The 24,581-nt window shown below is 38.2% G+C and overlaps 2 protein-coding genes across 7 annotated transcripts in view; one reads left to right on the forward strand and one right to left on the reverse strand.

Annotated features, from left to right (window-relative positions):
- Positions 1 to 1,149: 1,149 nt before the first annotated feature.
- ZCRB1 (zinc finger CCHC-type and RNA binding motif containing 1) lies at positions 1,150 to 11,654 on the reverse strand. 6 transcript variants are annotated; one of them, XM_040062142.2, is made up of 9 exons: positions 11,496 to 11,654; positions 7,079 to 7,173; positions 6,829 to 6,916; positions 6,645 to 6,673; positions 4,374 to 4,485; positions 4,184 to 4,291; positions 3,338 to 3,447; positions 3,160 to 3,235; positions 1,150 to 1,792 (listed from the first exon to the last, which is right to left on the reverse strand). In XM_040062142.2, the coding sequence occupies exons 3-9, from the start codon at positions 6,910 to 6,912 to the stop codon at positions 1,661 to 1,663; spliced, it is 651 nt and encodes a 216-aa protein (XP_039918076.1). In that variant the 5' UTR covers positions 6,913 to 6,916; positions 7,079 to 7,173; positions 11,496 to 11,654; the 3' UTR covers positions 1,150 to 1,660. The 6 variants fall into 6 exon arrangements, with proteins under 6 accessions (XP_039918076.1, XP_039918077.1, XP_039918079.1 ...); XM_040062143.2 differs by lacking the exon at positions 11,496 to 11,654 and adding an exon at positions 10,976 to 10,993; XM_040062145.1 differs by lacking the exon at positions 7,079 to 7,173 and having other exon boundaries at positions 11,496 to 11,648.
- Positions 11,655 to 12,904: 1,250 nt separating this feature from the next.
- PPHLN1 (periphilin 1) overlaps positions 12,905 to 24,581 on the forward strand; it is a 64,924-nt gene continuing 53,247 nt past the window's right edge. The window contains exons 1-6 of the mRNA XM_040061213.2: positions 12,905 to 13,019; positions 13,474 to 13,581; positions 16,611 to 16,658; positions 17,748 to 17,839; positions 21,010 to 21,189; positions 21,624 to 21,679. Coding sequence (XP_039917147.1) covers position 16,658; positions 17,748 to 17,839; positions 21,010 to 21,189; positions 21,624 to 21,679 — 329 coding nt within the window. The 5' untranslated portion in view covers positions 12,905 to 13,019; positions 13,474 to 13,581; positions 16,611 to 16,657. The remainder of the gene's footprint in view (positions 13,020 to 13,473; positions 13,582 to 16,610; positions 16,659 to 17,747; positions 17,840 to 21,009; positions 21,190 to 21,623; positions 21,680 to 24,581) is intronic.

A 24,581-nucleotide genomic window follows, 5' to 3' on the forward strand; every position in this document is an offset into this window, starting at 1 on the left:
AAAATCAAACTGGTCCTTTGTCACATTCTAGTTTTCTATCTTTTCTTAAAACCAGCATTGAATATGGTATTTGAGAAGAAGACAGACTCTGATTTTATGTAGTGGCATTATCTTTTTGTTTTGCTCTTTTTTTCTTTTTGGGGACTGCCATTGAGCCCTAACCTAATATTTGAAGAAAAGCATGCTGGCAGCATTTCTTCCTTACCAGAGTTTAGAACTCCTCAAGCTTCATTATTGTACGCATACAAGATGTAGAGTGAATTGCATTTATTAACAGGAAGTTATGCCTGGCAGTTTAGCTCTCAGCTAGTCAGTATTAAGAAATCTTCCTGAAATTCAGTGAAAGAAGCTTCAGATTTAATATACAGTACTTTCAGCTAAATGTCAAAGTCAGTCTTAAAAAAGTTCCTCGGATTACTGAGTCCAAGATCTTCCTGTATCTAGAGCCTAATACTACTTACTATTCTGCTGAATTGAGGAACTTGCACAAAAACCATTGTATTACTTCATTTTTGTTTCTGATTTCTTGTGTTTAAGGAACAACAGAAGGCATCAGAATGATGTTCTGAATGTCACTACTTTATATTAGCTTAGAGGGTGTGTGTGCATGTTTCTTTGCTTTGCACCCAGTTACATATTGGAATGTAAATTGGTATTAATTAAGAATACATAATGGCATATTTGGATTTACATTTTCTATATTTGGAAGAAAATCAAGTCCTGATGAGCAAACAGGAAGAACTAAAAATAGAAAGAGGCCAGCTTGTCTCTTCTTCCAAGTGTGAAATTGTGAACCTATTTTATATTGTGCTTCCTAAAAGTGAAGATAAAATATAAATATGGGTACCAACATCACCATGTCTCTGTGGTTTTGGGAACAGCTACAGGAGAACGTGCCTGCAACCCTAGAGAGATCTAAGGACAGAAAAAGTCTGAAAAGCTTTATGTACAAAATATGTGGCAACACACTGCTAAGAGACCATGACAGTACCAAGTACACATGGAAGCTGTTTTTTAGGCATGTAGGAAACTATGCCTTTTGGATTTTGCCAACAGGTTCAGATGCAGGTTAGATCCAAGTGTATTTAAAACCCTGTGGATAACCCTAAGTACTGTTAGGCACTCAAACCGCAGTCAGGAAAAACAGTGTTGATGTGACAATTTATTATAGTACTGCATGAAGAGTAAAAAGACAATGCTTAAAGCTGAAATTCAACTAATGCAAGTTTCATATTCTACTTAAGTACTACTAAAGTGCTGTTTCCAAACAGACTAATACATAAAGCATCAGTGGTGATAGCAGTCATCCTAAGAGGAACTCCTCTTAGGAAAAAAGCCTTGGGAAATTCTCTCATGAAACATGTCACTGCTAGGACTTGGGTCTAGATACTAACTGCAAGATGCATTCTCACAGATACTGTTCTGGATTTAAGGGTATAATCACATCATTTTCTTAAAAAGTTGCCTTGAAAGGTAAGGTTTTGAGACGCAGATATAAAAAGATGGGAAGAGTCAAGGGACAGAATAAAAAAAACCACAACAACAACATGATTTTCAGTGTCTTCCAACACTAAACCAAACCTGTATTACAGATCACTTTGAGCACTTTACAAAATGTACACTATATATATCTTATCTATGCATTTAGAACAGTATTATTTCAGTCACTAAGTTCTTCCTCATCACTGAAATAAGCACTTTTCTTAATCCGGGGACGTTTTGAATCATCTGAAATTGAAGATTCCCCTGCAGTCTGTGTCCATCTTTGTTGTTCTTCCTCAATTTTGGCTTGCTATAATGAAGAAAAGAGAAGTATTAGCTGGGATTAAGAAAAATTAAGGTGCACTATAAATAATAATGCTAATTATTAATATGCACTGAATTATTAAATAAGTTAAAGAATTACAAGGGTTTATTTCCAGATAAACCGTGTGATCAAAGCAGTAGGAAACATTTCTGAAAGTAGCTCTCACATATAAGCTGTCTTCTACACCACAGCAGCTGCCTGGACCATCCTGTATTCTCAAAAAGAGGAATTTTGCCCATGGCAAACTTCCAAAAATATTGAGATCTAAAGCAAAAAATCTAAGCAGATCTCTTTAGCTGAGATCTAAAGCAAAAAATGCCTCATTTTTAAATTGATGTTATTGAATCAGCTTTGTTCCACTAATAAACCTTCTATCCATTGTCCTTTGCAGTCATTCATTCACATAATGAGTGCCTTTGGGGATTACTACTGAAGATTATTCAACTAATAGTTTAAATAGAAGCTTCCTATTTTTACCAATTAAAATCTTCGGATTGTGACAGAAATGAGAATGTTTCCTGAGTTTATAGGTTTCATTTCCAATTGTGGAGTTTTTGGGGAAAGGGAGGAACATTGTGAATACTTGAATCACTTTTTTGGACTACATCATGTAAAAGTCCTGCACTCATTACAGTCATATTCAGAACAAAGTTATTAACTCTTGAGGGATTTTTGCACCGGACAGACACACAGACAACAGTGTTGACCAGGGAGCCAAGAAATTTGAGCAACAGATCATGCACGTTTTGTTTCATGAAGCAAAAGGGTGTAGAGATAAAGAAGTAATAAAGACAGTAATACAGATGCTGGATAATCTATCCATATAAAAAAATATGCATTCAATATGTTTTCAGAGATGAGGTCTATTAGAGAATGTGATGGTCTGTATTAGGCAAAGGAAGTGTCCCAAGAGTAAATGATTCAAAGACATTCCAGTGAGGACAGAGGATGTGTCTGGTCACTTATATATGACTCTTTTTCTGTCTCCTCAGTTAACAAAGTAAACAGGGATTTGTGGGCAAACACCTAGCAGAGCACCACAGCAGAGATGACACAAGCAAATTGCAAAGGAAATTGAAGGGAAAAAAAGACTGTAAGACACAAATACAGCAATGGTGAAAGAGCAAGAAACACAAACAAAATTCCACTGAACATGCCTGAAATTTAAGGAAGTCAACTAGAGTTATCAACTACAGTTATCAACTACTGCTACCAAACCAGAGCCCACTAAGTGCTATAGAGCAGATAGACCTATGCATGTATATCAGAGCTTCTGAAAAATAGCTAAACGAGGTAGCTGAACTTTAAAAAAAAAAAAAAAAAAAAAAATTTGCCATGCTTCAATTTTGTACCTGAAAAGCTATGGCTTGGCTGAGGCTATCTAGAGCAGGGTCTTCTCCTTCCTCTTCACTTTCTTCTTCCCCCTCACTTCATTGTGCAGAGAGAAAAAAAATACAGATCCTTAATTTAAGTGTTTAATATGAAAAAGCTTCCTAAAAAATGTAGTAACATGTAACTCAATATACATACATTTCTTCTGGCTCCACTATTTTCTTTCTCTTCTTCTTTTCTTTTTTTTTTGGTGGTTCCCGCTCCCCTAGCATATTTTTAGGACAAGCATAACTTAAGTGTCCTGCTTCCTTGGAGAAAAAGAAATATTGCTTAACAGAAGGCATTACAAACAACTATACGTTAAAACGTATCCTGAGGGAAATTCATGGGGGGAAAAATGGAAGCAATTAGTAAGATAAATGCAATGCTGAATTGGCACACAGAAGACAAACTCTTCTCGAGGTTTTCCATGGAAATGAAGAGATTGGTGGTGATATGCATGCTTAACTGCAAACTAAGAACAAGCTACAAGCACAGTAGATTTTTTTGTCTATTGCAATAACTGAATACACTACATATGGCTGATATTCAAGCCAAGATAGAAACCTCAGAATTAACAATTTAAGACACAGGAGTGAGGCAACGTTTTTGCTGTACGAAGTGTTAAGAATATAAATCAAATTTGTATTGGACATTAAATACTATCCAAATATCATTACTATGTTCAGGCAAAGTCAGGAATTAATTAAAATTGAAAACTCACTTCTATATAAATACAGGAAACAACTGTTTTATTTTACTGCAAACTAAATCATGAACTTCCAAAGATATAGCAAAAGCAGATATTTTGAAGCAATGAGTAGGAGGTTGTCATTGCAATAATTTTCATGTGCATCGGTTCTATTTCTTGGATTTTGTTTCTCTTTGTTACCTTCATTACCATCTACTATTACTACTACCGTTTAGTATTATTTCAGTTACTAAGTTGCTCTTATCTCAACCCACAACTTTTGTCCATTTCTCTACATTTTTGGTTTTACTCACCCCACATTCGTAACACTTAGACTTGTCAAAGTAGTTACGCCTGCGAATGAATTCTGCTGCTCTTCCATTATCTATGGCAATACTTGCTTTTATTACTCTTCCAAACAACTACAGAAAATTGGAAAGAAAAAGTAAATGTTTTGGGACTGAAAGCCCAATCCTCCTGCCATAAAAACTTTCCAAAACTTACCTGTTTGTTATTAAGTGCCCGAGAACAGTTCTGTGCAGATTCTTTATCCAAAAACAAAATAAAGGCAACTCCTTTGCTCTTTCTGGTGTCTTTGTCTTTCATAATGGTAACTCTGAAAACATATAACCACATTATTTATTTTAGTGAACCACACTAAAATTACTTCAGAGATATTTTTCCCTTAAAGATCTCAGTGGGATCTTACCTTTGTTATACTGCAAAAGCGTTAAAGTATATTTAACAATAAAGATACTCATTAAACAGATACTCAACAGAGCAGCTAACCTGGCCATGTATTTAGAGGCAGAGTGGAGATGATTTTAAAAAAGCATGTGGGATCTTTCTGGGACCAGTATTACTCTTAATTCCCTTGGTGGCTTGAAGAACAGAGAACATAATCTTTAGATTTACAAGCAACCTAACTTGAGGGAACTATATATTACTGGAGGTGCAAGGAGGATTCATGGGTAGTCTTACCATTGCTATTATTGATGAAAAGCACAGTGTTAACTGTCTTCAGACTGAGAAATCTATGTTCATGTAGGACTAACCAGCTAAACAGGTTCACAATTGGAAACACTAACTACGTGCAGCACTGCTCTACAAATATCTCCAACTGAAATCCAAAGATCATGGATGCCTGTGTTATTTCACATGACATACAAAGTTAAATCTTCAGTCTAACACTGAAATCAACAGCTTCAATAGCACATTGAGAAGTTCATGAAAATCCAGAAAGAGTAAAACAAAATCTGAATATAAAAATTTACAAGACAGGGCCAGGGCATGTGTATGGCCAGAACCCACACAACCTCAATTCTTTCAATCTTAAGGTCAGTTGTACATTGCCCTGAACAAAACCTAACAAAACAATAACAGTGAGAATCAGAATGTCAGGCTGCATGTCCATAAAAAACAAAGTACGCGTAAAAAAGTATGGAAAAAGGAATACACTCCTCCCTATGTCCACCACAGGCAGAACAAAGGTTCAGCCACAGGGCAAGCCAAAATCCTAAGAAGTACCTAAAAAAACCAAACCCCACTTCCATACAGAAGACCTACCATACAACCTGTAAAAGTAACAGATGACCTACATGGTAAAAAGTTTATAAAATAAAAATGCAGTGAAGAAAGCTCAAATTTCCCCAAATACATGCACAAAAAGGTTGAGCTTAACGTTTTACTACCAAAGCCTCTTGGACAGGACATGTCCAACTGCATGTATTAAGTTCAAATGTCAATAAAACTCACTTTAAAACAATTCTGTTAGTTTTTCTACCAAGCTACTCTTTGAAGAATTCCAACAGAAGCCTGGTTATGACTGTCAGGGTTCCATTTGGGATATTCAACATACCAGTTAATAACACAAGAATAGAAAGAATCAAGTGTGACAAATCTTTAAAAAGCCAGGAACTTCTTGGAACCATAGAAAGTCTGACGTCTTACTGAACAAACTCAGTCCATAGTCATAACAGTCATAATAGTCAGGATATATTTGCTTTTCCTGCTATTTGTCATCTGAAGCACACTTGTGAGACTTTAAAAACTTTGAAACTCTGTATCTCACAGGTTATTTATTGCAACATCTATGAGAAATTAGAGAAGACACTTGCCGGTTTAGGATTAAAACCTGAAGACTTGAGTCTCCATATTCTGACCAACTGAAAAAAACCCCAACGAAACAGTCAGTTCCTTACTGTGGCATTCCTTTCAATCATTTGAACAGAGAGGCAGATATTCACATATATTGTTCATGAATACCCCACATACCGAAAGCCATTAATGCAGCCTTACATCTAGCTTTAAGTAAAATACTAAGCAGTCACAATAACAAGCCCCTCTAGAATCACAGAGAACTGTACACTGCAATTGTGGGAACTGTGACATCTAGCTCACGTAAGAAGAAGCTCCCACTTTCACACTTATCCACTGTGCCCCACAGTGCTCAAGGAAAGGGGAATAACACTAGAAGAACACTATTTCAACTATTTCAGAGAAAGAACTGATGGTATGTAACAATGTTCTACTTGCTCTGAAGGAATGGTTAGCAAAACCTGTCCCCAACACAAATATTCTTGTATTACGTATGTAACTGCAAGAACTTCCAGTTGTTAAATTAAATATATACTTTATTAAAAAATGAACAGAACTTCAATACAGTTCCACATTCATACTTTAATTACAAAAAGCTCAAGACTTTCAAGTGAAGGAAAGACATAAAATATTTAAAATGAGAGGTACAAAAATAGAAGGCCATATTAGGTCACTTACTTGACGACTTTCCCATACTTTGAAAATATCTGAAATGTAAACCAAAATAAAAAGATTTAACAACAGACAATTGCATTTCACTAATAATAAATTTATCATTACAAACTTATATATCAGTATTGATTTTACAGTCAAAATTGTTGCCAACAAGTTTAATTTAAACAATGCATCTCTTAAAACTTACCCTGTACAGATCATTGTTAGTCAAAGCAAAGGGTAAATTGGACACATACACTGTGCTTTTGCTTGGTGCCAACCCACCACTCATTTTTCTGATGAAAGGAAAGAGAGAAGAGTTAAACTGCATTGAACAAAGAACTCAATTAAAAAAAACAAAACAGTTTCAAGACTTTCAATTTTATTTCAAACCTAGCCCAGACAGCATGATAAAGTTGCAGGAGATCATATCTTTCATTTCCCCTGCATCATTTTACCTGAAAATTAGTGTTTGCCTTCATGGACTACAGAAGACATACAATCCTTCTTCCTCTCCTGGATCCAAACATATTTTTGTTCTATGTGAGTTGATCTGTAGTCGAGACAAAACTGGCAAATTAGCATACTTACCATAATCCTCTGCTGATCTGTGCAATTAGAAAGGTTAGGGGCCAAAAGAAACAAGCAATGTCCATGTATTAAACAATATGGTCAACGTGTCAAATTACTGCCCTTTGTACCAGTACCAGCATGATCTGATTCGTTATTCAAGTACCAGTTCAGCTGCATTCAACATATAATAAAATACAATTGGTTAAGGAGAAACAAAAGAAGTTTCCCTAAAGCAGAGTCCTAATTATTGTGGGGAGGGAGATAAATACATTTTAAAGTCAGCAGTAGTATGATGCTAGAGCAGCATGCTCTCATTTCCTCTCTTAACTATTGCTCAAGTTTCTGCACTCCTCTAGAACTGCATGTGTCCATAAAGCTGACCATAAAGCAGCATCTTTACAGAAGCACTCCCCTTCCTCCTTCTGATTAGGCAGATTTCTCCTGGTAGGAAGCAGGCAAATTTCCAATCTTTCCATTTTAATTTCCAATCTTTTTCCATGCTCTTGAAACTGAGTATGTCTGGAAACAATCAATTAAAAATACTTTTATAACCACATACACATCATTTAATACTAGGTGAAGAGTGGCCAAACTAACTTGAGAATGGTGAGCCAATGTTTTTCTTCACATTTTGACATTTCCCAAAATTTTTAGTGGTGTAAAGTCTGTGCAAAACACTCACTTTGTTCCATTCTGTAGCCATGGTTCAGACCAGGAGCTAAGTGAGTAAAATTTAAGATCAAACATACACTTTATGAAAGGCCACACCAAATAGTACAGCACAACCATTCCATACACAGTCCAATTTCTACCTCCTCGTCCATTTTCCTACAGCCTTATTACTGCTTCCTGGCACCTCTAGCTAATTCCCAACTGAGGATTAAGTGACTTCTTCAGCAAGACTGATTAATTTTAAAAATGCAGACAAAAGCTGATGAAAGGATAAAAAACCTTAAGTATTAAAATCAGCATCTGCCATATTACGATTTCTTAGGGGACTTCCAGGGTAGCCGGTCTGAACAGTTTGTTTGACCAAGTGCCAACAAAGTAACTAATATCACACTCTAATCCAGCTGATACTTTCTGGCATTTCATGATCCAGTTATCTCAAGGCCTGATATTCCCAGCAGACAATGATTATCCAAGTGCTTTGCTACTCTTTCTTGACATGCTTCCTGCATCACTATTCATCTGAGCGGCAGTTTCCAAGTGATTGAATTTTGAGGTTTTCCATGTTCAGAGACTGTTTTCTGGCATAAGCAAAAATGGCAACACAAAGGTTAAGCAAATGAAAACAGAATAAATTTGCAATAAAGGCCACACATCGCATCTGGTGTTAGGCAGACTGGGTTCATTATCCCAAATTCCTTACTGCTTGGCATTTGTATCCTTGACAAGCCTAACCAGACTGACTTGGCAACGTGCCATTTGAATAGATGGCCTGAAGTGCAGTTACTTAGATGTACAGTGGATAGACTGCTCTATGGTATACTGCCAGTGCTAATATATTACAGCAGTGGAAGAGAAAACACTGGAGGTGAACCTCAAGTTTCTGAAAACAATGAATACTTTGCCTAAAAGGCAAGAGAAGCTGGAGCACCTTAAAACAGCAGCCCCCATTTTAATGGGCAGGCACCAGGGAGAACAGCATGCTCGGAGAGCAGCCAGCCAGCATATTCCACAGTGCAAACCTCCACAGAGAAGGTGAGACATCATGCAGAGATTACTACTGACATAACAGCTCGGTTGTTAGGAAATTATTAACAAAAGCAGCCTACAGAATCACCATTTTCAGCTGTACACTGCTTTTTCCAGAAGAAGTTGAAAGAGTTGCACCCTGAGAGCACTGGCTGCCAGATGGCTGAGGTTGAATGTTGTTTCTACTTCCCTGGACAAATTTAAGCTTAACAGTTTTGCTGCTCCAACAGCCCAAATATTCTTAGCAATTTGTATAGTTTAGGACTGTTGTGCAAGTACTTCTTATTTTTATGTCTGACTCACTATACAACTGTAATAGAAGAGGGAGTACAGGAACTGTATGGTTATCACCATTTATTATAACGATGTTTTCCAGTGGGAGGAGTAAAAAATGCCAATTCCAGCTTTAAGCCAAACCTCCAGAGAAGACATGTCATCTGGAGGCTCATCATTACAAGGTTGAGAGTCCTGCTACTTCTGGAATTTTCTAACTTCATAGAACTGTCCAATATAAGTTTAACATTTTCATCACATTCTTTCTCCATGATTACCAGTCTCTCTGCTCAGCTGATAAGGAAAAAAAAAAAAAATGCCCTTCCCTCACAAAAATCTCCAAATGAACCAAAAAACAACATCTGCATTTTCTTCTTGCTGCAGGAGACTCACCTGAAAGGTACAGCCTGGCTTCAAGGCTATATCCTGCTGGAACTTTTCAACAAATCAAAACATTTCTATTTTATCCTGGATGCTTTGCTGGGGCTTTCTTGATCTTCAAGGTATTACCTTCATTACTTAACTTTATACACTGGGTAAAAGCCTTTCCAATGCCTCCAAAGAACTGCACACTATTCCCATTAATGTAATGGCCTCTCTGTAATATTAATGCCTCCTTCATTTATCACTTTCACATATTAACTTTGACAATAGAGTTATATCTCATTACAATGACTTCTTGAATTCAATCTTTTTAGTCTTTTCTAACAAATCAAACCATTTTATGACAAGAGCCATCTGTCAGCAATGATTAAGTCTCCTGAAAAATAGATCAGGTACACAAAAATGTTTTGATTCATCCAATATGCTTAATGCAGCATCTGTCATTAGCATTGGGGCTATCACAAAAAGACAATGATTAAGTTCAGTAATTGGCTTTTCTACTCTATCCCAGAACACATGAGGACACCACCAAAACAGCTCTGAATCATCAAGTGGAACCTAAATTTACTGATACTTTTGTGACTTAACTTTGGTATTTCAACCTAAAAGCAGAAACTTGTATGTTTATTTTTAAATGCAGTACAGCAAGGTCAGATTTATGATGTAATCAACTGAAGTATGTACAAGTGATTTGTGAGCAAGTTTCTCAAGACACTCCCACTCAGGCAAATTAATCTGAGTTTTTCTATCTTGACCCTTAAAACTCAGTATTTTCTTCCTGATTTAATAGTGTCAACAGAGTTTAGACCCAAAGGAACAAACCATTAGTTGTGGCAGGAGTTTAGCTCAGCCTTATAATCAAGTGTCTGTGGTGAAGGACGAAACTGAACTTCTGTTTTCCTTGGTCCCTGACAAGGGTATCAACCACTTGCTATAATTCTGCCCTGCACAAGGGGCATGGAGCAAGCTGTAAGAGAATAATATGCTTTATCTCCTAGTCACTTAAATAGTACCAAGAAAATCTTAAACAGGATCAAGAGTTGGTAAATAAGGTTAGCACTATCAGCAAAGAAAGACTACAATCTGCTCAAGCCAAAGACGAACATAAAAAGGATCTGTGGTTCAAACCAAGTCACTTTTATGTACTGATCCAACTACAAAAGCTTAGGAACAGTAAGACTGGGCAGCCAGACGATCAGCCAGGACTATTTTCCAAATGCATATAATTTATATATGCTCCTTTTCCAGATTACATCTAGGTGTCCCATTGCCCTTGGCCAAAATTGGTAGAATTTTGTCACAGATTGATATAACGATACGATTCCATCTCCATCCCCAGTACTACTCAGCATTCGCTGAGATTTCATTGTGAACGAAGATGATACAGCAGTAAGTGCTTCACTTGAGAACAAACGTACAATACCTACAGAAGCAAGGAGTGCTCTGGAGGCTGGGGCCTGGGCTGTCTTCTTTTGCTCAGGGCCCTCAGAAGTTCATCATTTCTACGTTACCATTTCCCCCATGCTCCAAAGGGAAAACCCATAAACGCTTTTTCAACTGTGCCTTTCTAAAGAGATTCTCAGCACAGCCAAGATGAGAGAAGAGCTGTTTGGTTCAATCGCATCTGGTCTCACCCAGAACTTCACCCAGGAGGGGCAGATCTGAGTAACTCACTTCGTGACGGCCCTTCCTCTTCAAATCACGAGGTAATCTATTTCAGAGCTCAGTGCGAGCAAAGCGACATTAAAGCAGCAGAACCACAGACTGCTCAGGAACTCCCATACGTCGTATTAACACTTTTGGCCCTAACATCGCCCCGCGGTTCCTCTACCACAGCGCGGCCCCGACCAGCAGCTTATTTCATCCCTTCCTATTCCGCAGAGGCCCGAAGCGAGCGAGCTGCGAACGAGCGCTCACGACACCCGCGGTGCCCCCGCCCCGGCGTACCCGGCACGGCGGGGCTCAGCCCGCGCGGGAGCCCATCGTGCGACGCGGCCCGGAGAGGTGCAGCTGCGGTCCCGGCGGGGCGGGGCGGGACGGGACGGGACGGGACACACGGCTCTCTCCCGGCTCTCTCCTACCCTCTCGCCGCCGCCGCGGCCCGTCGCGCTTCCGGCGACGCGCAGCTCCCGGCGCGGCTGCGGCCAATGGGCGGCGGCGGCGCCCCGGCGGGCGGGGGTTTCCGCTGACGGCCCGCGCGCGCCGGAAGCGGAGGTGCGGGGCGGCCGCGGGGCTGCCGCGCTGCGGGAACGAGAGGCGGGTGAGTGGCGGGGCCGAGCCGGGAACCGGGAACCGGCCGCCTTCCTCCGCGGAACCAGCGGGGCTGGGGCTGGAGCTGGAGCTGGGACCGGAGCCGATCCGCTGGCCCGCGGCTGCGGGCGGCGAGGCGCGCCAGGCTCCTTGCGGGGCGCCCCGGGGCCGCCTTCCTGCCCCCTCTGCCAACACGTGCTCGCGGGACGCGGAGCGCCCGTCCCGGGAAGCGGCACCCTCGAGGATTGGCTTGGGGAGCGCGTCCCTCCCTGCGCCGGGGCGGCGGGAGCTCTGGGGAGCCGGGCTGCCCGCGGGTTGGGGTGAATTTCAGTGCGGGACGGCAGCGGTGCGAAGGACGGCCTCCTCTGGGCAGGCGGCTGCCGGGTTAGCGCCTGAGATGGCTTGTATGCCTTATCATTTAGTCCTGTTTAAAACCCACGTGGGACAGAAGACTTTGGTTCTCAGTTTGTGTATTTGTTTTGAAGGGAAGGATAGTCTTGCTTGTACGTACATCTGAGAGTAATTTTAAACAATAATTTGTAATGAATGTTTGGAGACTATATAAATCCCATTGTAAACACTTTCACTGGAGTGTGTGGTGGGTATGTTGGTGCAGGATCAGTATCGTTACTCTGTCTAGAGGGATAAATAAGACATGAGTGTGTCATTCATCTCATTTCCTAGTAAGTACTAGAGTAAGTCTTCCAGAATAAATCTGTGTGATTAGTTTAACAATCGGGTATGCTGTAATATTTTAACTCCTTGCTAGTATTTAAGCATCTTGAGTCTGCTCTTCATGGTTCTTTATTCTTGCTCATACTTCTTAAGTGGGTTCTTTCCCATCCATTAGAGTTTTCAAGGATAGTCTATAAATGCTTTATCTGGGGTATTTGTGACTTCAAGGGAACTGAGACAGTCAGAAATGTACAAAAAGGTGTGGAAACCCACACAACAAGTGAGGAAGGTTTGATTTGACAGTGATTTACCCTGGGTGACCCTGGGTTTGGTTGGAGTAATTTTTGAGAGCATCGTGGTCTTGACTGGTTGTGGCAGCAGTATGGAAAGCTGCTGTATTTTGTTGTCTGAGTGTTTGTGCTGCAGGATGGAAAGCCACAGGAGCAGGGGTGATCCATGCAGTTGTTTGCAGTGAGATTGCTGGCAGAGCAGCCACATAAGAGCTGGTAGAATCTGCTTTTCGTGGCACTGATGATGGACAAGTCGGTAAGTGCAGGTGGTCAGGCAAGGATAAGTGCTAATATAGCAGTCATTCTATTAATATAACCCCCAATGCATTGCTTCCATTTCTCTTGTCCCTGTGGCATATTAGAATGATGTAAGGAAGTGGGACGGGTGGGATTGTAAATCCTCACTGGAATGCTGCTGCTGTTACTAATTATATTCCGTTTATACATGCTATTTTAAGTCAAAATTATTGTGAATGGGTTGAGAAAGATTGGAAGAAAGCCTCTTGGTATCTAGGTGAATATCCCTAGACTTGTTGCAGTCATACTTCTAACTGCTTTTGAAATTCTTACAGCCCATTATTTGCTATTAGGCAGAGACACACTGTCTTTATATCTCTGTTTTTTCTGAGTGCCTCTCTCACGTTAATTTATTTCCTGATGTGTTGGATTTTTCTGTCTGCTCTTACACTTCTGCTTTTTCATTTTACCAGTAGGATTGTGTCTGTTCAGTGTGTTCTACCTGTCTCATGTATGAGGAGAAGAGAAGAAAGTTACTTTTTCCCCCAAACCCATTTTTATCTGCCTTGCCTTGTGTCTAGGTAAGAGATGCTGGGATATCTTCAAAGATTATCCAATACAGAGCCTAATTATTGGAACATAAAGCAATGTTTTCTGTCTGTCTTTATATCCTCACAGCAGGAATCATTGCAACTTTTATAGTGATATTGTTGATAAGTTACATCTCTCCTATTTTTTGTACAAAACGATTTGAGCTTTTTTTTGAGAGCTTTCCAAAGTAGAGGAGAGGCAGACTTGGCTCACATTTGTCAGTCTCTGTTGTTTATCAAAGTACCATTATAAAACCAAATATATCCCAGTGGCATGGGAGGCACTTCAGCTGCCTGTCTTTGCATTTGCAGCACAGCATTGTTTTTACACTTTGTTCACATATGGCAAGATGTAGCCATCTGGATTAGGAAGCCATAGGTATTGAAAACAAAAATGTAGATTCTGCAGAAGGATGATGGCACATGCTAGAAAATTGCAAATCCTGGAGAAGCAGATATGTGTAGCCTTGATGAAAATTGATATATCAAGTAAGTGTAAGCAGACAAGAATTGTGTACAAAATGTTTCAAAGTACTAGAGTGTTTTTGCACATGCATCAGGACTTTTTAACACGTATTATTTAGAAAGCAAAAAAGAATAAAAAATTAAGGATTGATTGTTAGATAAAGAAAGCCCAGTGGTGCAAGGAATCTGAAGTGACCTGTGTAGCCTGATGAAAAAACCTATATTAGCATGGAGCACAACACAGTGCTATTTGGAGTAAAGCCATTTTTGTTGTCTGGCTACAATAGAGCAGCTTGTGTTGTGTTGATAGAATGATCTCTGCGCTTACAGAATGTGTTTATTTGAGAGAAGACTTTGCTTTAGGTAAAATAGCCACCTCTGATCAAAAATAGGAAGAGATTGTTTAAATTAATATAGTGTGTGATTATATATCATAATATTAAATATCAAATATTTTTGTTGTATGTGCTAATAAAAATAGTTAATCAGGATGAGTTGTAATACTAGGTGTGAAACAAAACCAGATTATTCTTTGTTTTGCAACAACTTTGTACCTGCTAAGAGAACAGATGAATCTCAATACTGGATAATAAACTTGAGATTTGAGCTCTTGAGTCTTTTTTAATGGAATCAGCTGATACTGATCCTGAGAGTTTAGACTGTCCTTGGTTGTTATTAAAGCTGTGTTGGGTCACATCAGTTAAGAAATGAATTGTTTTCTTTTTCTGTAGAAACAGATAAAAGGTGCTCAGGTTGCTGGGAACTGGGAATTGCATTTTTTTCCCTTCAAACTTTTTTTTTTTTCTTTTGGTTTTCTCAAATACATCCTTATTTTATCTCATTGGTCTCAGCTAAAATTTGTCTGTTTTGTCTTCTGTATAAAATTGGTCTTTTCTACTTGTTTACCTTATCAGCATTTTAACCAATGTACTAGATGGTTGATTCTGCCTGATTAACTTTCTTCATTTCATTCCTCTAAATGCAGATGAGATTTTTCTTTCACCTGCGTAGTTGCTTGTTGTCCAGTGTATTTCTTTTTGTCAGTCTGTTGACTTTTGTGATAGTGTATCTCTACCTTTTTCCAGCTTGTGTTTTGTTTTTTGTCAAAATACTGGTCTTAATTCTTGCTCATTTCAGTGTGGTCCAACAGTGATTAAAAAAAAAAAAAAAAGGGAGTGTTTTTATCAGCTTTGCTGCCTGATAATATAATGGGATGTGTATGTGAGCGTTGGTGCCTACTGCTAGCAATGTGTGTTGGGATGTTGGAGGTGGTTTGACTGACAGAGCATCAAAAGGTGTAAGTTTGCACTCAGCTTCATGAGGTGTAAGTTTGCACTTATCTGAGATGTGTTGCTTTTTGAACATTGTGTTCAGTTAACAGTTGCAATAACTTCTGCAGGCAAAAGATCACCACTGTATTTGTAGAAAGAGAAAAAAAAAAGCAGCCCACTTGAAAACCTCATCTGAATTCAGCTTCTGGTATTTTGCTATTTGTCTAAAAAAACTGAGGGTTGCCATCAAGTACCTAAATCTCTGTTTGTGTGAGAGGTGGGTGAGTTGTGTATGAGTAGGGAGTGGGTGCTGTGGGCAGTTCAGGTGCTTCCCAGCTGTGGGCAAGTACAGACAGAAGGAATGGTCCACCCTGGGGCAAGGGCTGGGCATGAGGGGCCAGCAGTGAAGTGTTTTAAAGCAGAGCACATGATGCATTTTCAGCATCATGATTTTGTCTTGCCATAGCTAATTCTGTCCCTCCTGGTACATAAAAACACAGAAATGTTGAAGTACTGTTGTGGGCACCAGGAAAAGAGGATGGTGAGGACAGCGTAAAAGCAGATGGAGCATCCTCCTGGTAATGTGGGAAGGGGGGCATGGGGTTAGCCTAAGAGCTGTGCACATATAGCCCTGGTGAGCATTTTAAGGCTCTAGAAAAAAGTCAGTGAAGTACAAAATAAAGAAAAGTTGAGGCAGTTACTGTGAAAGTGCCAGGAAGGTGCTTCTGACGATGCACCTGCCCATCCAGTGCAGCAATATAAGCAGTGGTTTCAGAATTAGTAACTCTTACATGGAGCTTACTGGAGAGGGCAGGGACAGTGGATCCTCTCTTTTCTCCTTACCAAAACTAGGACCAGCTGGTTGGTTTAGTCAGCTTTTCATTTATAACTAGCTATATCAGACTAGTTCTTTGTCTTGGTTGTAGAACAAACTCAAGGTCAAGTTTGTTACAGAATGGGACTAGATTTTAAGAAGACAATTTGGTTCATTTGAACCAAGGCTAGGGTCTAACATAGGCACTGAACATAGATGCATCTTGTAGTTGAGGAAAGAGCTTCTTTATCAGGATTCACTCTTTTACCAAAAGAAAAGCCTTTGTTAAATCAAGCTTTTCATTAACCTCTCATCACATGTAACTGAATCTTTCTTTACAATGACAAATCACAGGGCACAGGCAGTTAAAACATTTAGATTGTACCTGTCTTGTTTACTTAACAGAAAAAAAATGTACTTATGATGAATACATTTGTATTTTTTGCTAACCTCTGTTTCTTTTTTTGTAGTTTTGTGAATGGATCTTCAGAAGGAGAGTTGCTAAAACAGACAGAAAAGTAAGTATGTGAGTTGGTTATATTTTGCAAAAGTGTATATCAGAATTAGTGCTACCTCTGTTTACAGTTAATAAACCCTTTTGTTATGTTGGTTCTTAACATCTGTTCTAACCAATAATTTTATGTAGCCCTATAAGTCTATTTCCAATGAAGTGTTTTCACTTTGTGCAAGTAGGTAACGCTATGTATTTCTCCTTCTGAACATGACTTGTTACTTTTCTGTAACTTTTCTGACTGTTTTTACCAGCTAGAGCTACTATTGTGAAGGGAAGGTTTGAAAAATATAACTCTAGCAGTTGTATATCTACTTTCGGTGTTGTATGGTAGATAATTTTTCACCTTTATAATCAACAGAAAGATTTGAACTCCTCAAGTCTGTGTTGTCTGGCACAACATGTTGCGGTGATGGTTTATTTCCACTGGTCTTTAATGAATAACACTGCTTTGAAAGTCACTTTCCTCTGGAAAGTTGGCTTCCAATTTAAAACAGGAAGTATCTGCATGTGAAGAATGTATTGTATGCGTATAATCAAAATGTGGGGCTTTGTACTAAGAAATGATGTGCTGCATTTTGATCTCCTTCCAGATGGTTGAGTTGATGAAATAATTCAAAGTTACTATATTTTACTAAAAACGAGAAATTATTTAATAAATCTAATAAACATCTAATAAATAGATGTTGAATTACTTTTTTAAAAGTTCCAGTATTTTAGCAGAACAGTATTAAAATTACTGTAAGGTGTGTGTGTATACATTTGTATGTACATCTAGTATTTGCAATATGTGTATATTTCAATACAGCTGTTTATGGTATCTCTAAGTCCTGTAATTTTACTGATTATACTGAACTAATTTCCAGTTCCATGTTCTTGCCCATACTGTGAGTTATTTTTGCTCCAAGTACATTACATACTTTCCATAACTAGAAAGACGTATTTTAGAGGGCTGACAATAACAAGGGTATGTACAGGGCTTATGCATAATACATTATATTGGGAGAAATCCTGGAACATTTATTTTTCTGCTTACTGTCCTTTTGTCTATTCATAATGAGTCTGGTTTTCCTAATTGTATTTTTATTGGCTTTAGTGGCATATCGAAGAGACGAAATGTGGTCTGGAGGGCGATACGACTATGAAAGAGTTCCAAGAGAACGTCTCCCTCCAAGGATTCATGGTGATGTAAGTGTAGAGTAAGCGTTGTATCTGTAGCATTATATCATTATACTATACCTTTAAACAGTGACCTGTAGCATCCGGGCTGGATTTGTGTACCCGTGTAAGTTCCTAGTATAACCCAAGTTCTTTTTCTCCCCATTCTTTGAAGTCAGCAATCTATACATGCATGTGTCCAGAAATAATAGACTGCCTACAGAATTAAGTCTTGGTTTTGTTTTTTTTAATTTTCAAATATGTTGGAACTGTTTTAGAATATTTGTATTTTGGTAAACTGATTTTTTTGGTGTAATTCTTTGTGCTATTAAACACAGGATTTTTAAGACTTCTGGGGAACAAAAGGCCATACTATGTTATATTCTTCTATAGTCTTTTTATCTTATTATTTCTTTTATGTAACTTGAGGTGATGAAGGAACTTCTTTCATGATGTTGTTCTTGTCACCAACACAGGTTTTTTTTTATGATTGTTAAAGTATAGGAGAAAATGTTTTTAACAGGTGTTGAAAGTAGGTCTTTGCTAAGGTTGTGCTTTGGAGTCCTCAAAGGGAAACACTTTACAAAGAAGAGTGTCAACAAAAATGTACTTTGTAGATACAGAGTCTTCTGTGGTGTTATGTATATATGTATCTTATACTTGTAAAAGCAAATGCAGAAGCTGTGCTTTCTGTGTTATAGAATAACTTCAGAATGCTTTTAGGAATTCTCTGTTCCACAAAGTTGGGTAGTTTCTTTTTTCTGCCTTGTCTGAAGTCTCTAACAAAGAAATAAAACAGGTTGTAGTTTTGTCTTTGGAGATATTACACCATTAATAAAATTTTAAGAATACATTTTGACACTTTTGTTTACATCCTGTGTAATGTGTTTTTGGCAAAAATTTCAGGTACCAGTACCTCTTATCTGACTTCCCTCTTACTTATTGTAAATGTTGAAACAATGGCATAGCCGATTTAGCCTGTCTTCTGGGTTCCCTCTGTTACATTTTCATCTTGTCTCTTTGGAAGCTTACCAATGATAGTAACTTGGTAACTAGTTACGTAGGCTACTCTATTGAGCAGTTTATTGGTTTTTGGCTGCTCTGACATTTTTAACTCTTTACAGGCAACAGCAACATTTCTGCATTTTCAGCAAGCTGGAAATCAGATTGATTTTCACAGGGTGTTTAGCTACTTCCTTCTCCAAAATACTTATCAAGATAGCTCAAGAGGAAAGGCAGAATGTATTTTCACAGATTTTTTTTAAGTTGTTTGGCTAACACGTTGCAAATTTAATTTAACTATTGCATCATTGACATTTCTAAGTTCCTGTAGTCTTTGAGGCTGTCCAGGGAACAATATGTGATTAGGCATTATGAAAATTTACAGTCTAAAAGATGTGATACACTCATTTTGATGCAAGAGTTGACTAGATAGTTCAATGCTAGCTTTATATTACATGTATTTGGAACTAGGGTTGAAGGGAATAGCAGAGTACACTCATCACAATTAATATAATCCATCTATACCAAAACACCCCCAGTAGCTGGGCAAACCAAGGTATGGTGTCTCTCTGCCATACTGAAAGATGGATTTGGAGTTCCTTCTCATACAGCTCGGCAGATTCAAGATAGTTGGAAGGTACTTTCTGCCCTTGTAAACCTGTGCCATTGTATTTGTGTCCACATGTAGGAGTTTGACTTAATTTTGGTTAGACAAGTGAAATGGGATTGATTTGTTCAATCTGTTAATACGCTTAGTGTTTGTTCACGTTGGAAATGAGATGTGCCAAGGATACAGAATGAAGAATCTTTTTTTTTGAAGAGAGCAAGAGATATGGCCTCATCTAAACTGGGTGTTACTTGTATATCAAGTATAGATTGTGGTAGAAACACAGATACTGGTAAAGAACATAAAATTGACACAATGCAAGGAGGATACTCATCAAGCTTTCAAGTAACTGTTCTTCTTTGTGTCAGTATAGTTTTGTGGTGGGGTCTTCTGGGTGAGGTTAAAGCATGGAGCAGTTTTATTTAAGCTGCACAGCACATCTTTGTAAGACACCAAACTAAAAGTAAATAAAAATTACATGTGGAGGATGCTCAATGAAGTAAGAGTAGATCAAGCCTGGTGACTGTATGTAGTCTCCACTTTGCACCAGTATGGCTGTAGGCTGACTTTGGATTGCCCTCTAGTCTGTTGGGTGGTATCTGAAATCAACTTATTTTTTGCATTACAATATTTAGCAGTTTGTAAATGCAGTGTATTTTTCTGCAAAAAACTATCAGTGCATTAGATTGTGACTTCTTACTGTTAAAAAAATAGCTTTAGTGTCTTCCCCCCCTGCCAAATTGCACATGCCTAACTCAAGTTTCTGCATTTGTAGCTCGTGATTAAGGCCCATTAAAAATGTTTTGCTAAAGGAAGATGATTTCAAATTCTTGCATTCATGTTTTCATTTGCTTTTTATTTGCAGTTGACTTACTTAAAACTTAGTTCTAGTAAAATTGAACTTATATCTTTTGCAGTTGTTCAATTTGTACTTAATAAACAAAGAATTTCTTTAGTTGACAAATGGTATATGACATGTTATTTGAAGAAAATAAATTAATTTTGTGTTCTAGCAAAAAGCTGCCTGAAATTTGTACTAAAGGAAAACCCACGAGTGTTGAAATTCCGTCACTTGATACTGCATTGTATTCAGTGTATGCTTATCTATTTAGATTATGAAGCAAAGTCTATCTTAACTACAGTCTCTGCAATGTGGACGGTGTTATGGACATAAGGAAAGTTGTTAGCATTTTCAAATGAACTCTTTTTAATAGGCATTACAGGTGTAACTTTCTTTGTTGTATTCTAAAAATAATGTAAAAAATATGAGAAATACAAGTAGCTAACCAATACTCAGAAAGTAGCTAATGCTACTGCTTATAAACTTTCAAAAGACAATTAAACCATGTTTGAAATTTTCCATCTATAATTAAACTTCTAATGCCTAAGGATTGAATATGAGTAGTGTCGAATTAGATTTGATGAGTTATACTACTGTCAGACTGGCATGATTTTTAATGTTTGCTGTTTCTCCGTGCAATTTCTTCTCTTAAATATTTAGAAATAACTTGGTTCAACTTTTGTTCATTCATTACAGATTTTCAGCTGTTAAAAGCAGTCTTTTTGCTTTTATGTTTGCTTTGTGCTTTAGGGCGATTACCACAGAATAGTAAACATTGTGCCCAAGAAGCCACCACTGCTTGAGAGACCTGGGGATGGGAATTACAGTCGCTATGATGATTACGGTCACGCTGAGTACAGAGACTATGACACAGGTCGGAGTTTTGCCCATGACCGGAGAAATGGCCCTCCACACCGAGGTGGACGTAAGGTGAATCTTCTCACGTGTTTATGATGTTTATTCCCCCGTTAAGGCTTGAATACTAGGTAATTAAAATACTGAGAAGGTCAGTATTGTTGCCCCCTGCAACCCAGCTGTTTGAAATTCTGTCATTTCAAGGTGTTGGTGGTAATTTATGTTTCTCTAAGTCAAAACCTATATGTATGCTTTGGAAACTTCTGTAGTTTTTGTGTTTTGTGTGGCATTGCAAAGTTGCTCTCGTCAAAATTTATGGAGGAAGACAATAAAAAGTAAAGGGATACAGTGAATAAATGGGGAAGATACTTGCTGCAGGAGTTGATATTTTTTAGCTTATTAAATGCTTTGGTTTTGCAGTAATTAAGTAACCATTTGGCAACTAACTGTACTTGACATCTGACACTGAGATACGTGTCAGGCAGTCATTTTGCATGTATGTTTTGCAGGATGAATCAGGATACAGATGGGCAAGGGACGGTCATTCTACAAGACCTGAATACAGGTATTTTTTGATTCTCGTAGTTCCATGCATAGGTTGCTAATACTTACGGTGTTCTACTTGGTCACCAGAATGGTTGGTAGAGCATACCAGTGAAATCACAGGGAAAGGACATCTGTTGAAGTGAAAAATAGTGAAAAAATGGGTTTCAGTTGTGCTGAAATAGAAATTAAAGAAATTATATGTCATGAAAATCTCTATTTTATTGTTTGTTTAGTAAGGATAGGAGGCGTAATGATGACATCTTTAGGATGGTAACCTGGAAGTGTAAGTAATTTAATATATCTCTGATCACTCACACTTCTTACGCGATTTGAGAGAATTTTTTGGTGTGTTATTTGATTCTGCAGCTGCAGTACATTGGGGCTACAATATAATGATGCCTATGCCATTTTAAAGTTTGGTGGGATAGATAATGGGATTATGAGGTTCACCACAGCCACCTTCTGAGCTCCCTGTTTTTTCAGCTGAGCTGATGAGTATATGTTTCCATCATATGTTATATTAATTTCTATGAACCCTTCTTAGTCTGTGCTTCAGGTTCCCATTTATGAAATTTAAGGGCTAGTAGTGAATCATAGGGACGTAATATACACAGGCCTGCAATGTGTTTGATGTTTGATACGGATTATTTGAGTTAGCCAATAAAATGCACAGGATAGTTTTGCACTCAGAATTTATGGACAAGGATGAAAGTCACCTTAAATATTTAGACAAGAATTGTTCGTTAGTATAGGGAAAATAGTAGCAGTCTGATCTAAGAATGTCATCTGATGGCTGTGCTTTTATATGCCACATCCTGCATTTCCACTTCTCGAGGTGTCTGTTATACCGGGCCTGTGTTTGTAGATACTGCCTTGTGGTATTAGTCATAATATCATAGAATAATACATTGTTACTGCTATGTATTTAAAACTATGGTAGTTATAGACACCTGGCCAGTTGGAAAAACTGCTGTTAAACCAGCAGCAAGTTTAAAAAAAAGCCTGTGATCAGGTCAGAAAAAGCTCAGACAGGGCAAGCCTGGCAGGCTTGCTCAAGGCCTTAGTCTTGTGTTGCAAGCTCACCATGAAGCTGTTAGTAGCAATATCCATACAGGGCCACACAGTTGCAGCAGATATCTATTCCATTGAATGGGATGATTTAGACATAACATGGATGGGTTATTCCATAACTCACCATAAAGAAAATCCTTCATATATCATAAGGGTCTGTGTGCAGTGGACTTCTCTCAGAATTGCATTCTTGGGGCGAGTAGCAATAATAAAGGGTTTGGAAAAGGAGTGCTTAATAAAAACTTGTGTAAAAGTTTTTCTATCTTTTCTTCTCAATTTAGAAGAATCAGGGCTGTTTAAAGCTAAGGAAAAAACTAAAAAGGCTGAGAAGACTGTCAGGCAGTTTATCGTACACCGAACAAGAGTGTCACCCAGTGGTCAAAAAGATTGTCTTAAATACATCCTGATTTCTTCCTTTCAAAATGTAAGGTTACAATGTCAGCTCGTTTTGTTGAAGGCTTTATAAGTGTGTTGCATGGTATATGATAGTCCCATCTGAGTATTTATTATATACTTCAGATAATAAAACTGTTACACAACTGCAATAATGCTATGGAAGAACTTCATAAAGATCTATTGCAATTGAAAGAAATACTACTGAAACATTATATAAATACAGTAAATAATCTTGAAAGTAAAGTCTTGTGATCAAGCTGCCAAATATTTGTAGCGTTCCATGTTTGTAATAAACTTAATTACGAATTTTTGCATATAGCCCACCATTGAGCAATATAGTGGATCTCAAGGAGGAAATCAAAGTACATTTCATGGCATATGTTGTCTCCTGTGGTGAAAATGCTAATTACATTTTATTTCAAAGACATTTGCTCCACAAAACAAGATATTAAAAAGTTATTTTATGCAAAAATGCCTTCTCTTTGGATATGCTTAAAGTTATTTTAGGTATGTTCTTTGGAGTACATATAATTTTTTTTCTTTGAGGAAATAGGAGGGGGTTTAAGATTATTTTAACCAGAAGGATTGTTTAAAAAAACTGTATGGAACATGGCTAAAGTGTAGTTAGAAGCTATACAAGCAGGAGACTTGTGTGGCTAATGGGTTTTTGTAGTTAGTACAGTGACGATAAATTCTTAAAAAAATAGCTTGTTTATTGACAGAAATAATGGCTTTCTTGACTATTTTTAAAATAACAATCAGCAGCTAAAATGTGCTGTAAGAAGTTGTCAATATGATGTTAGCATTTCCTTTTGAGTGTTCATCATTCAGATTTTGGGTTTTGAAAACGTATTTGTCAAAAAGTACTTTCTGATCTCTCTCTCTTTGCATTTTTCTTCCCTCATCTTGATTTAGAGTGCTGAAAAGCATTACTTGAGATTGTTCTGAAGTAAAATGCTGCTTGTCTGCAATATTAAATGTCCTTAAATGAGTGTGCAGTTTTGGGCACCACAATATGAGAAAAATATTAATCTATTCGAAAGTGTCTGAAGGAGGGCAACAAAGATTGTGAAGGGCCTTGAGGAGAAGCATTATGTGGAACAGCTGAGGTCACTTGGTCTGTTCCCTGGAGGAGACTGCAGGGAGACCTCATTGCAGTCTGCAACTTCCTCATGAGAGGAAGAGGAGCGGCAGGCACTGTGTCGTGGGCTTTCCCCGACATTCAGGTGGTTCTAGAGTCTTTTTGCCCTCTGCAAAGCTCTGTGCCAACCAGAAGAAAGAGACGGAGTCTTCAGGTTCTGATTTTTCAAGGTTGCATGCTCTGTTTATTGTTCTTATCTTATGATTTTCTCAGTGCCCCACGAAAGATGTTTGCAGCTGCTCGGGCTCTGACTCTGACTCCCGACTCCCCCCGAACTGGGCTGTCGTTATCTTTTATACTAATTGCTGCGTGT

Source organism: Hirundo rustica, chromosome 4 (genome assembly GCF_015227805.2).
Source record: "Hirundo rustica isolate bHirRus1 chromosome 4, bHirRus1.pri.v3, whole genome shotgun sequence".
NCBI classification, from domain to species: domain Eukaryota; kingdom Metazoa; phylum Chordata; class Aves; order Passeriformes; family Hirundinidae; genus Hirundo; species Hirundo rustica.